We start from the raw sequence: 13,368 nt of genomic DNA, 5'->3' as shown, positions 1-13,368 counted from the left end.
CGACCTGCACAAAAAGACAAATTCATGGCCTGGGAGGATGAATACTATCATGTGTTAAAAAGCCCTAGATTTTTTTTTGCACAGCCCTCATTTCAACTTATTTTTCCCTGAAAATTTACACACATGTGTGTTATGCTTCCATGTATGTCTGTATATTTTTTAGAATTTTTGAAACGTAGAAAATATGAAATTTGACAAATTTTAAATTTTTCAAAACCGAGCTCCATGGAGCTCGGCCTCTAAACGCAATATTCGAGTGTTATATACATAACACTAGTTACTCTCCACTATGACTAGCCACAGCGCTTGTCCGTAAACATGGCCGTTGGCAGTTACACGTACCATCGATCTCTAATGCATGGTGCATTTCTGTCTCTGCCAATTAAACATTGCCAACGAGCCATGCATGTGGCAGCGGTTGTCGCCAATGTCGTCCTCTTTTTAAGCACACCCCTGCAGACACATGCAGGTATTCATCGCTAGCCGATCCCAGAGTGCAGGCTTTTCGTTCCGACCGATCAGCGCGAGACAAGCTGAGTGAGTACGAAAGTACGTTGTTGTCGGGAGCGGCCGCCGGCATGTGGAGGCTGAAGGTCGGGGAGGGCGGCGGGCCGTGGCTGCGTTCAACCAACGGCTTCCTCGGCCGCGCGGTATGGGAGTTCGACGCCGGCGCCGGCACGCCGGAGGAGCGCGCCGAGGTGGAGAGGATGCGTCAGGAGTTCACTGATGGCCGGTTCCGGCGCAGAGAGTCCGCCGACCTCCTCATGCGCTTGCAGGTATGCATGCATAGTACTCTGGTCAAATGTTTGATTTTGCCTTATCGATTAAATATGGAGTACACAGTTAATTCACAGTCAGTAGCTGGCTTCTTAGGAGCTGAGTCTTGAATGAAGTATTTTCTGTAAAGTTCTTGCATGGTCATCCTAGCATAACATTTCTAGAAGTATGCGCAGTTATTGTAGTAGTACAGGTTTGGGACGAATTATTTGGACCCACGATTCCAAGGCACGATTCCGTTCATGACTTGAATGGGCCGATTTACACCAGCCTAGCTATCTGAGCCAGCCAACAAGCCTTGGATACTCGCTCCATATTTTTTGAAGAGTTGACGTGTGACTTTAGCTTTAATTTGTGTTGCAAGTATACGTGACACCCACAAACTAACAAACTAAATTTAACAAAATATTTGCAGTATGCGAAGCAGAACAAGCACCAAGGGAGGGAGCTTCGCCTACCACCCATGGAGAAGCTCGAAGAGAAAGACGTGGTCACCGAGGAAACAGTGCTGGCGTCGCTGAGGCGAGCCCTCGATCAGTTCTCTTCGCTGCAATCAGACGACGGCTGTTGGCCCGGAGACTTCAGTGGGATAATGTTTGTCATGCCTGGTTTGGTATGTAAATAATTTCGACGACTATATTATACATCGGTCAGAATAAAATTCTACATAGGAGTGAATATAGCCTAGTTAACTTTGAAATTCTTATTTCTTAATAGACATTAATAGCCTTCCGGTCAATTTTTGTTATGAATCACGCCTTTAAATTACTACATGGTTGTTGATAGTAACTTGAAATAGTTACTTCTTAAATGTCTAAGAAATAACAAAAGTTACATATTTATACTTTGTACTTGAGATTCTAGTTGATTTTTGTTGTTTTGTGCACATGCAGATATTTGCGCTCTATGTCACTAGATCACTCAACACCGTGGTGACGGCGGAACATCGACGAGAGATATGCCGCTACATCTACAATCATCAGGCATGACATCATACACTTTCATATTGCACTTTTGGCTGTAGAGGCTGGGAGAGTTATTCTTCAATTATGCGACTTTCATATATCCCCCTCCCCCTCCCTTTTTTTTGTAGAACGAAGATGGGGGATGGGGCACCCTAATTTTAGGGTCGAGCAGCATGTTTGGTACATGCTCAAACTACATCACCTTGAGGCTCCTCGGAGAGGAGCTAGATGGCAACGAGGTGTTGGCTAAGGGGCGTGGCTGGATATTGTCCCATGGGAGCGCTACTCTTGTGCCACAGTGGGGGAAGATATGGCTCTCGGTACGTTTACCTGTTCATGGGTAGCAGCCCAACACATACATAATCTTGGAGCATTAATATACTTGGTCAAATAAGGTGACAAGCAATCTATTAAGTTTGGATTAACTGGTCCAGATACTTGGGGTGTATGACTGGTCCGGGAACAACCCGATCTTCCCTGAACTATGGCTCGTGCCGCAGTTTCTCCCGTTTCATCCAGGTATATGATCGATCCGTGAATATATTTTTTAGGCAGTCCCAATCTTTTGATGCTGGATTTTCACGTGATCTTGCATCATTTGAAGCATTTCTATATAGTACTTCCACTATTCTAAATCGTCTTATATTAGTTTACAGAAGCAGTACTATATTCAAAGTTTTCTTTAAAAAACATAATCGATCAAGGTCTTCTTTTTTAAACATAAAGGTCTTTTTCTTCAGCACGTACATGTAGAGGACACCTATATAACGTGTTGGGTGGTAATTAAAAAAACACGAGTTTCAAAAAAAAGTGTGGGGTGGAATGTTTGTTTGCCTCAGCCACGTGCGTATTCTTCACGAGGAAAGTACTAATTAAAGTCCCTCAAAAAAAAGTACTAATTAAAGTCTTCACATGTTGTGCATAGGGAAATTCTGGTGCCTATGCCGTATGATCTACCTGCCCATGGCTTATCTCTACGGGAAGAAATTCGTCGGGCCCATCACGCCAATAATTTTGGCGCTGCGGGAGGAGATCTACGACATACCGTACGACAAGATTAACTGGGGCATGTCACGTAATGCATGTGCTAAGGTTCGTTCAGTGTTTTAGTGAACGTAACCTTTTGTTTATTTTTCATTTTGACAGAAAAAAACATGGTTTCGGTTAAACAAATGAAACATAAAACTGGATCAAAGTGGAAGAACAATTGTCTCTCCATCAAGGTTTGTTGATAACCATCATAAATTTCACCAAGAAAATGGGAACATGAGGTCGAAGATACTTCCTCCGTTTCTAAATATAAGTCTTTTTAGAGATTTCAATACGAACTACATACAAATGTATATGGATCTGTTTTAGAGTGTAGATTCACTCGTTTTGCTTCATATGCAGTCTACATTGGAATCTCTAAAAGGACTTATATTTAGGAACGCGCGGGGGGGGGGGGGGGGGGGGGTATGGCATGCATGGGTCAGGGCGTCCTCTTGAACTTTTTTTTAGAAAAGGAGGAGGACCCCGGCCTCTGCATCTGAACGATGCATGCAGCCATTTTATTAATTGTTCATAAAGACCTTACAACGTCCTATTGAACTTGGCAAGCAAAAGCTTAAATTCCAAGCTTTGATTGACCATAAGGCCAAGATGAATGAAAACGGATGAACAAAGAATCGAGAAAACATCATCCCATGAGACCGATAATTCCAGATTCGCAACCGCAAGAGATTGGTCTAACTACCTTGCTATCGGCAACCAAGAAAGACCAACACGGAGATGGAGAGGTTGGTACATGATTATATGGAAAGCTACTGTTGTACTATCTCCCCCCACACACAAAAAAATGTTGTACTGTCTCCACACTTGAAAAGAAAGCGAATAAATTTTGTCTAAAGTGAAATTATGCAAAGTTTGAGCAAGTTCATATAAAACTAAAGTTGATAAAAGTTTATATTAAATTTGTCAACCAGTATAATACCAAATCAGTATCATTAAATACACAATAAAATATATTTTCCTATTATATCTATCTAGACTAGCATTGTGGTTATATCTTTAAAAACTTGATCAAATTTTGCATTGTTTAACTTTAGACAAAAATTATACGCCTTCCTTTTTATGAGGCACAGATGAAGTAATAAGATAGTAAAAACTCTATTTCGACCCAAAAAAGGAACAAACATTTGGGCTGGAGAACCCCTGTCTATTTTTCGCAAAACACTGTGACCTCGACATATAGCATCCGTGATTAAATGGGCTATAAATGATAACCTGAGCCTGCTGTTATAAATGGGCTGGGCTATTTTTAGTTTGCGGCGAGCCCTCGGCCGCTAATAAAAAAAAACAGAAAAGAGTTGGCGCCTTAAGCGCCGAGAAACTTGTTGTGCCTTTAGCGAGAGCAACTAGTTAACGAGCGCTCGTTCGGGAGCCTCGCAATGATCAGCGCCACTTGCCGCGCTCTCAGCCATTCGCCACGTGTCGCGCTTTGGACGCTCTCTCCGAAAAAAAAATCGCACGCGTTTTTAGCTTTTTAAACGGTTTTTTTCGACGTTTTGGTTTTCCCCTGGTCTTTCTTAGCTTTTCGATCAAAAATATTTTTTAAAAAAAATTTATGCGAAAAAAACGCGTTTTCTGTCTTTTTTTTCTTTTGCGAAAGTCACGGTTTTTCTTCCGCGAGAGGCACGGTTGTGCTTTAGCGAGAGTCACGGCCGTGCCTTTCGGAAACGAAAAAGAACGCGTTTTTTATTTTTTTTTTCTTTCGCGAGAGTCACGGTTTTGCTTCCGTGAGAGGCATGGTTGTGCTTTCGTGAGAGTCACGGCCGTGCCTCTCGAAAAGGGAAAGACAAAACACGTTTTTTGTTTTTTTTCTTTCGCGAGAATCACGGTTTTGCTTCCGCGAGAGGCACAGTTGTGCTTTCACGAGAGTCACGGCCGTGCCTCTCGAAAAAGGAAAAATATGCGTTTTCTGTTTTTTTCTTTCGCGAGAGTCACGGTTTTGCTTTTGCGAGAGGCACGGTTGTGCTTTCGCGAGAGTCACGGCCGTGCCTCTTGAAAACGGAAAAAAAATGTGTTTTCTGTTTTTTCCTTCCACGAGAGTCACGGTTTTGCTTTCACGAGAGGCACGGTTGTGATTTCGCGAGAGGCACGGGCGTGCCTCTTTCGAAAAGGGGAAAACCGTGCTCCCGGTTCGGTTTTTTCGCACGGTTTTTTCGTCCGTTTTTTTTTTGTGAAAAAAAGTTCGTCAAAACCTATCAACATGGGATCTAGTTTTGAAAATCTCGATGCGAGGAATCCAATGGTGAAAACTGTTCGATATTTGGATGCACGGTTTAATAAGAGATAAAACGTTTTGAATAAACGGATCTACGAAAAAAGGAAAACTTCCAGGTTCCGACAAGTGGCGCGCTGCATGTGCGCCATTTGTCGCGACCTGGGAAAGTGGAGTGTTCTTTGCAACGAGTAGTCCTTAATTAGTGATTTCGGCCTTTAGCGCCCAATACTAGTCATTTCACTAACGGGCTCATACCCCCTCAACGCGTTTGGGCCCGCCCATTTTTTCTTCTTCTATGTTTCTAAAGCGCAAAAATTATGGGGAAGCCAGGATTCGATCGGGGTTCCTATATGGCGCCCCCCCCCCCCCCGTCTTTCCTTACGTTATCGGGCCGGCCTAGTTCGCTCTTCTCTGGTTCTGCCGGTTTTGGGAAGGTTCTAGAACCTACCTAGAACCGGTTTTTTTTGCTTTTATGTTTTTTATACTGGTTTTTTCCGTTTTCCTGTTCTTTTCATTTTTTTCTTATTTTATTTTTATTTTTCGTTTTTTCTTTCCCTTTTTTTGATTTCTTCTTCTTCACTTTTTTTGACTATTCTTGGCATTTTTTATTTAGAATTTGATAACAAATTTTTTTGCTAATCTAATTCAAAAAATGTTCAACAATCCAAAAACTGTTCATCCAATGCAATGTTTTGTTCATTGGATTTAAAAAATGTTCATAAAAATTCGTCAAACTAAAAAAATGTTCATCGGTTTTCTTTTTTTCAATTGCATTTGTTTGTTCATAAGATTCAAAAAATGTTTCATCACATTTAAAATCTGTTCACTGAATTAAAAATTTGTTCATCGAATGCAAATTTTGTTCATAATTTTTTCCAAAAATTTTCTCTAACACAAATTTTGTTCTTCAAATTAAAAAAAAATTCATCAAATGCCAAATTTGTTCATCGATGGTCAAAATATGTTCATCAAATTAAAAAAAGTGTTCATTCTTTGGAATCATGAACATTTTTTTACAAATACGTGAACATTTTTTTGAACCATGAACATTATCTTAAATTCAAGAAAAAAATTTGTAATCATTTTTTTCTAATTCGTGAAAATTTCGCGAATGCATGAACTTTTTTTGCAATGATGAACTTTTTTAAATTCGTGAACATTTTATTAATTTGTGAACATTTTTTGTAATCGTGCACATTTTTTGCAAATTCTTGAACATATCGCTAATGCATGAACTGTTTTTGAAATCATGAACATTTTTAAAAATCCGTGAACATTTTTTAGATTTGTGAACATTTTTTGACAAATTCATGAATTTTTTTGAATTCACGAGCATATTTTTGAAATAATTATTTTTTCGAAATCATGATAGTTTTTTTTTCAAAATTATGAACTTTTACTGAAATTTAGGCCCTGTTCGGTAAAGGTCCGCTCCCGGAATCTGCGGAGTGGCTAAATGGCAACTCCGCCATTTTAAACTACAGCTCCGCCAACTCCGCTCCGGGAGTGGTGGAGCGGAGCGTTGCCGAACAACCCCTTAGAAGCTGTTTGATATCCTGAATTATTGAAAAAAAAAACGCAAAGGAAAAGACGAAAAAACAGGAGCGTGCCGGCCGCACATGGGCCGGCCCAGAAGGGCGCGAAGGGGGAGCGGGGGTGTGCGCCCGCTGCGTTTTCAGCGCGTCGCGCGCCATATAGGAGCTCTCGGACTCGATCTCACTAGAGCAGGACGCGACAACCACCCGACCACTTCAGTTGTTGCGTTTACCTCCATGCTTTTCTCCTTTTGTTCTTTCGTGTGTTTGTTTTCTTTTTTTGTCCCTTTTTTTTGTTCTTTTTCCAAGTTCGAGAAACCTTTTTTCTTCATGAAATTTTTCTGCAAAATCGATATTTTTTTGTAAAATTCAAAGAAAAATGTTCAAACTTGATGACCACTTTTTCAAATTTCAATGAACCTTTTCAAATTCGCTGAACTTTTTTTAAAATTCAAAAAAAATTCAAGTTTGATGAACTTTTTGTTTCAAATTCGGTGAACTTTTTTGCAAATCCGATGAACTTTTTTCTCAAATCCTCTGAACTTTTTCAAATTTGATGATTTTTTTTAATTCAATGAACATTTTAAAAATCCAGTGAACTTTTTTTTCAAATCCAGTGAACTTTTTTTCAAATCTAATGAACTTTTTTCAAATATCATGAAATTTGTGTCAAAATTGATGAGCTGTTTTTTTAGAATTGATGAAATATTTCAAATTCGGGAACTGCTTTCAAATTCATAAATTTCAGATCCATTCGTTTTCAGTTTTGTGAAGGAAGGAACAAATACCAAACAAAAAAACGAACGAAATGCGCTGCTACGAACGAGGAAAGGAGCGAGCGTGCTAGCAGGGCCGGCCCACGCGAGGCTGCTGCGAGCGCCCGTTAAGAGAACCGGCGCGTAAGGCGCTGAAGAGGAGATACTTAGCTGGCGCTCACGCGCGAGCCCATTAGGCCTGGCCCAACAAAAAGGGAAGGGTAGCTCGGGTCAAGGAAATCCTTCGGCCGCACGGTCGCTCAGCGACCTGAGCCGTTCCCTTCCATCGATCGGTTGATGGTTGACCGGTCAGCCGTTGACCGATTAACTGTTGACCTTTTGAGTATTTTTGAAAAATGGATCTGAAAATTTTATATGATTTTGAAAAAAGTTCCTAAATTACAAAAAAAGGAAAAGTTCGCGGATTCAAAAAAACCATCAAATTCGAAAAATGTTCAAGAACTAAAAGAAAGTTCATCGGATTTTTTTAAAATCACGATTTTTTTAAAAGATCATAGATTTTGAAAAAAATCATGGTTTTTTACTAAAAATTCATAAATAAATAAAACATAAATTTTGTGAAAAAAGTTCATGGATTTGAAAAAAATCATCAATTTTGTTAAGAAAAGTTCATTTATATTGAAAAAATAAAGGAAAAATGAACAAGATAAGAAAAACGAAAAAATAAAAGAAAAACAGAATAATAGTTCAATGATTTTGGAAAAAAAGGTCACAAATTCAAAAAAAAGTTCACCGATTTGAGAAAAGTTCATGGATTTTGAAAACAGGTCAGAAAGTTAAGAAAATGAAAAAAGAAAAAAGGAAAGGAAAGGAAAAAAGAAAAATGGAAATGAAAACAAAATGGGAACAAAAAGGAGAAAACCATATAGCAATCTCATGACATGTGCCGTGTCCGAGCCAAACAGGAAATGCCGCTCTGTGCCGCAACTCAGTCAAGCAGGCCCGCAGTATGCATTGGCTCCGAGTGGCCGACGGCACATCACCGGCCTTTGTCTGCGCGCCTTCGCCAGCACCACCGTTCTCTCTCTCTCTCTCTCTCTCTCTCTCTCTCTCTCTCTCCTTTTCCCTTCTCTTTTTTATGCTTGATTGTGTCACTTAGATGTGCAATAACTAGGGCACATTTAGATGTGCCCTAGACAAACCTTTCTTTCCTACTGCTCTTTGAAACCAACCCAGAGGGAGGGGGAGCACAAAGCACTAGCAAAGCCTGAATTCTTGAATTGCATGGTGTTTAATTAACTGTTTTTCAATTTGTGTATAATTTCAGGAGGACCTTGTGTGTCCACGCACAGTGTTGCAGAACGCCGTGTGGGCCTCGCTGTACAAGTGCGTGGAGCCGGTGCTGAGCAGCTGGCCGATCAACAAGCTCAGGGACAGGGCTCTGAAGAACCTCATGGAGCACATTCACTACGAGGACGACAACACGCAGTACCTCTGCATATGCGCCGTCAACAAGGTAAAATGCGTCGTCTGCTTCCTCGATCATCTGCCTAGATGCAGGGGCTTGATATCAAACTCGGCTCTTATGTTTTTCTTTGCGATGTTTAGGCTCTGAACATGGTCTGCTGCTGGGCGGAAGATCCAAGCTCGGAAGCGTTCAAGCGGCATCTTGCCAGGATACCTGATTTCCTGTGGATCTCGGAAGATGGCATGAAGGCGCAGGTATGATGATATTTCGGTTTTCATGCCCTTCTAGGCACTTCAGTTTGTTGTGCTATTCTTTATTTTACGTTATGATAGTAGTAAGAAGACAGTATGTTTTCAGTACTTTTTGCCGTGATTGGATGATTCGTGTATGCACTACTGCTATCAAATTAGAATCATGCCAATTTACAGATTAATAATTGAGAAGGAGAAAGTTATTGCCAGTTTTACATTCAGTGATGCACATTTGCATGTGTAGGAATTACAACAGCTAGAAAAACATACATTATCTTTTTAATAATTACCTCTCAAAATTGCAGGGATGTGTTAGAAAAAGGTAATCAGTCCATGTGTGCATGGTCAATAAGAGTTAATTTTTCAGCATAACTTTGATATTTGGTCATGTAAAATGGCAGTACAGATACTGGTACAATCATATGAAACTTTGTTTACAATACAAGATGCCTTCAATTGTTTCAGAAAATTGCTATTTTTCTAAAGAGAAAGTGGAAATATCTATAATTTTCTATTGAATCAATGATAGGTATATGATAGTGTTCAGAGCTGGGAGACATCATTCATTATTCAAGCATATTGCGCTACAGATCTCGTGAGCGAGTATGGCCCGACTCTCGAGAGAGCCAATGCATTCATGAAAAAATCGCAGGTTCTTTGGTACCTTATAGTCATTTGAATTGATAAAGTAACCATTACATAACGTAATCTAACAGTGTGCATGTCCATACCTGAAGGTTCTTTGGAATCATCCTGGCGACCAAAGTTATTCACATCGCCACCGATCCAAGGGTTCATGGACTCTTTCAAGTGCAGACAATGGATGGGCTGTATCTGACACTACCGCAGAAGCACTTAAGGTCATTTTTTCTATCTTAATGTCAACATGTGAAATTAGTTATTAATCAAGTAGTAAGTGCTATTATATAACCTTATCTTAATAACTGGAACTACATCCAGCAAAGCCATACACTTATACAGTGTTCACTTGTTCGCTTGTCGATCATGTATTGTTTTTATTGTGTCTATACAAGAAAGCCTGACATTATTTGATTTTCAGGCCGTACTGCTGCTCTCGAAGATCTCTAACAACATCGTTGCCGATCCAGTAGAAAGAGAAAGAGTGCATGATGCTGTTGATTGCCTTTTATCTTTTGTGGTACGAATTCTCAAAAAGAATTAAGCCATGTAACATGATTGTGCAATTTCCAAGCATTCGTCATATGTCTATGAATATGGATCTGTCCCACCAAACTTGTAGTGGAAAAACTATATCTAAAATGTTCTGCCAACTTTAGTTTATGGATGTCATGAAGTTAATACTGTTTGCACAATTTTCCAGCTCCTTTAAGCAGCCAGTCAATAGGTTTAGTAATTGATGTGAAACTATACCATGCATGTTACAGATGTTTTAGTTTTGGCTATTTTTTTATTGTTCTAAGCTGTAAATGTCACCTGGTTAACAGCGAATCATTTTTGTTGTAGAATAAAGATGGGACCTTTTCTACATATGAATGTAAAAGAACTTCTGCTTGGATAGAGGTGAGTTTTTACAGGCTGCTAATCTTGTCCACTTTATTAAATTGAGAGTCAACCATTATTATTTTTGAGTACTTGATTGTTGCTTATGACATCTTCAGTTCACTATATTTTTATTTCGTTACTGGTTGATTATATTCTTCATGTTTTCTTCGTAGTGAGAGATTTGCATCTCAGGATTATAATACTCAAGAAATATATGACTGTGAATGTTTAAATCTTAATTATTAATTTATTGACTCCGATATGTTTCGATGGTATTATATTTTCAGAATTAGCCCAGCAAAACTCATATTTCAAGTTTTTTTTGGCCATGCTTTGACATTGTTGTCTGCATTTGGTAATCCAGATCCTCAATCCCTGTGAGAGTTTTCCAAACATAATTGTCGATTATCCGTAAGTGATGAAATAACTTGTTTGGAAAAGTCCTATCATTTTGCTTCAACTTTACAAACAAACTAATTGTGTGTGATAAAAACATGGCAGATATCCAGAATGCACTTCCTCGGTGCTTCAAGCTCTTATCTTGTTCAAAGAACTACATTACAGCTACCGTACTAAGGAGATAGAAAAGTGTATCAAAGATGCGGCAACATTTATTGAGAGCAGACAAGGAGAAGACGGTTCATGGTTTGTCAGGAGGCCGCATTTCCCGAGCTACCTTGTAGAAGATATCCGTTTACGTCTACTTCCAAAATTCATAACCCAATTAGCACTTTCACAGGTTAGGTACTTGGGGCGTGTGTTTCACCTATGGAGCCTTCTTTTCGGTTAAAGCATTAGTTGCTACAGGAAGAACATATGAGAACAGTTCTTCCATCAGGAAAGGATGCCACTTTATATTGTCGAAGCAGCTCAGTACTGGTGGATGGGGAGAAAGCCATGTATCTAATGAAACAAAGGTAAACACTGATTTGTTCTCCCTCTACTTATTTAGCTACTTTCTCTTATGGTTTTTCGTTTATTGGAAGCATTGCTTGCAAATTCTAATATATAAGATGCAATATGGTAAAACCTGGTTCATTACCATGAAAATGAGTCTGGTGAGCGATGTTGGGCTTTCTTTTCTTAGGATATTCTCAATCCATTTCATGAGAAACTAGTGCTTCTCCGGTTGTAGTTCTGTTTAATACAGAACTTAATTTTCGTTTCTACTTACATTTACTGTGGTCTAAAATTAAACAGGTGTATGTCAACATCGAAGGTGACCGTGCTCATGCAGTCAATACTGCTTGGGCGATGCTGACTTTAATATATGCCGGACAGGTATGTTTTGTGCATTGTTTAGTTCAACTGTGACAGGAATACGATGTTTATCGGAACTTGTCTGATTTCCTTACTGAATACCAGATGCAAAGAGATCCAGCACCGCTGCACCGTGCCGCAAAAGAACTGATCAATATGCAGATGGATACAGGAGAATTTCCACAGCAAGTAAGTTCCCATTTCTTTTATGCTGAGTTTTTTTTTACATTTTTCATACTTTTCCGGTTCGATAAAAGTCCTATTACTATATCATGTATCAGGCTAACTAACCTGACTATGATTGCGTTTTGATGATAGGAACACGTCGGATGCTTCAACTGCTCCCTTTTCTTCAATTACCCAAACTACCGCAACCTGTTTCCCATTTGGGCTCTCGGGGAGTACCGGCGTCACCTTTACGCGGAAAGGACAGACGGGTGCGCGCCGTCGTCATGAAGAACACGTGTATGACATGGCAGGAACACTTGAAGTCATCCACAAATATTGTTGTAAACAGTTTGAACTATTTATAGCTGGAAACATATACTGTAATACTATGGTACTTACTAGGCTGTAACTGTAAAGCTACCGAAAAGCTTGACGCCCATAAATTAAAATAACTTAATGATGTGTCCTTCTGATGCATTGCAGACAATTGACTTTGTTGTGAAAGAAACAAGCATGGATGAGATGAGTGCATCATCTTCAGTTGACATTGTTGTGAAACAAGCATAGATGGTGCCAATTATTGCATCTTTCTGTCATCCATGTGTGACGTGCCTATTCTCCTGGATTGGATTTTTTTTTTGACAAAAGGAATATGTTGATATCGCGGAGATACCAATTACACCCGGCCTCTGCAACAATGCAATACCGTAAAGACATTACAGATGCACACAATCAAAAGACAAAAAAAGAAGAAAAAGATCCTGCAACAGCGATCAATTCCTCGTAGCTGCAGCACGAACCACCACCTAGACAACACCTAAAGTCCTAATTCTCCAAAAGCGACGCCTCCAAGAAGAAAACAGTGCAAAAAAGCACCGTCATCGCCCGATCCTAGATCTTAGATTTTTTCACCCTGGAGAAGATCCACGCTCTCAAAACAATGCCTTCAACAAGGTCACTGCCAGCCACAACCAATTAAGGACAGACCTTGGGCCTTGACCTTGAAAGCTAAGACTTTGTACTCCGTCTGTGCTGCCGCCCCCACTTGTTGATGCCGCTGCCACGAGTCACGAATCACCAAGCAAAGTCCTCATCGCCACGAAGACTCGATCCGCTATTACAAGACCTCACACCTCAGCCACCATAACGTTCTCCGCACTGTCTTCACCATGGAAATCGAAATACGGACATGCCCCATACTGTCAACATGCAACGAAGCTTCGCATCACACCCTCCTGAAGCCACTCGGGCTGAAATCGGGGCACACACGACTGAACCCCATCCGATCCAGAAATCTACAGGCGTCAAGCACCCAATGAAGATCTCCATCGGAGCATTCCGGAACTCGTCAATGACCAGATTCATGAGGGTTGGCAATCGGCAGAACACCATCTTAGAACAAAAAGAACCAAAGGACCGCGCCACCCGCCGGCTCCCAA

General features: G+C 40.2%; 1 protein-coding gene across 1 annotated transcript; it reads left to right on the top strand.

Moving 5' to 3' along the window:
- Positions 1–555: 555 nt before the first annotated feature.
- On the top strand, positions 556–12,298 carry LOC123141178 (achilleol B synthase). Its single transcript, XM_044560392.1, has 18 exons — positions 556–776; positions 1,193–1,390; positions 1,671–1,760; positions 1,871–2,062; positions 2,177–2,261; positions 2,668–2,834; positions 8,586–8,774; positions 8,867–8,980; positions 9,507–9,629; positions 9,715–9,837; positions 10,038–10,136; positions 10,463–10,519; positions 10,866–10,912; positions 11,003–11,146; positions 11,241–11,418; positions 11,702–11,782; positions 11,867–11,950; positions 12,080–12,298. Exons 1-18 carry the CDS (start codon positions 579–581, stop codon positions 12,215–12,217), a joined length of 2,307 nt encoding a protein of 768 aa, XP_044416327.1. The 5' UTR covers positions 556–578; the 3' UTR covers positions 12,218–12,298.
- Positions 12,299–13,368: the final 1,070 nt, after the last annotated feature.

The sequence above is a fragment of the Triticum aestivum genome, chromosome 6D (assembly GCF_018294505.1).
Source record: "Triticum aestivum cultivar Chinese Spring chromosome 6D, IWGSC CS RefSeq v2.1, whole genome shotgun sequence".
NCBI classification, from domain to species: domain Eukaryota; kingdom Viridiplantae; phylum Streptophyta; class Magnoliopsida; order Poales; family Poaceae; genus Triticum; species Triticum aestivum.
Note: the sequence above shows the minus strand (reverse complement) of the source record. Positions and strands in the feature narration are given on the sequence as shown.

Coding starts and splice junctions, on each gene's coding strand:
- LOC123141178 (XM_044560392.1), top strand. CDS start 579: ATGTGGAGGCTGAAGGTCGGGGAGGGCGGCGGGCCGTGGCTGCGTTCA. Junction 2,262..2,667: donor GTTTCTCCCGTTTCATCCAG/GTATATGATCGA, acceptor TGTTGTGCATAG/GGAAATTCTGGTGCCTATGC. Junction 10,913..11,002: donor AACATAATTGTCGATTATCC/GTAAGTGATGAA, acceptor AAAACATGGCAG/ATATCCAGAATGCACTTCCT.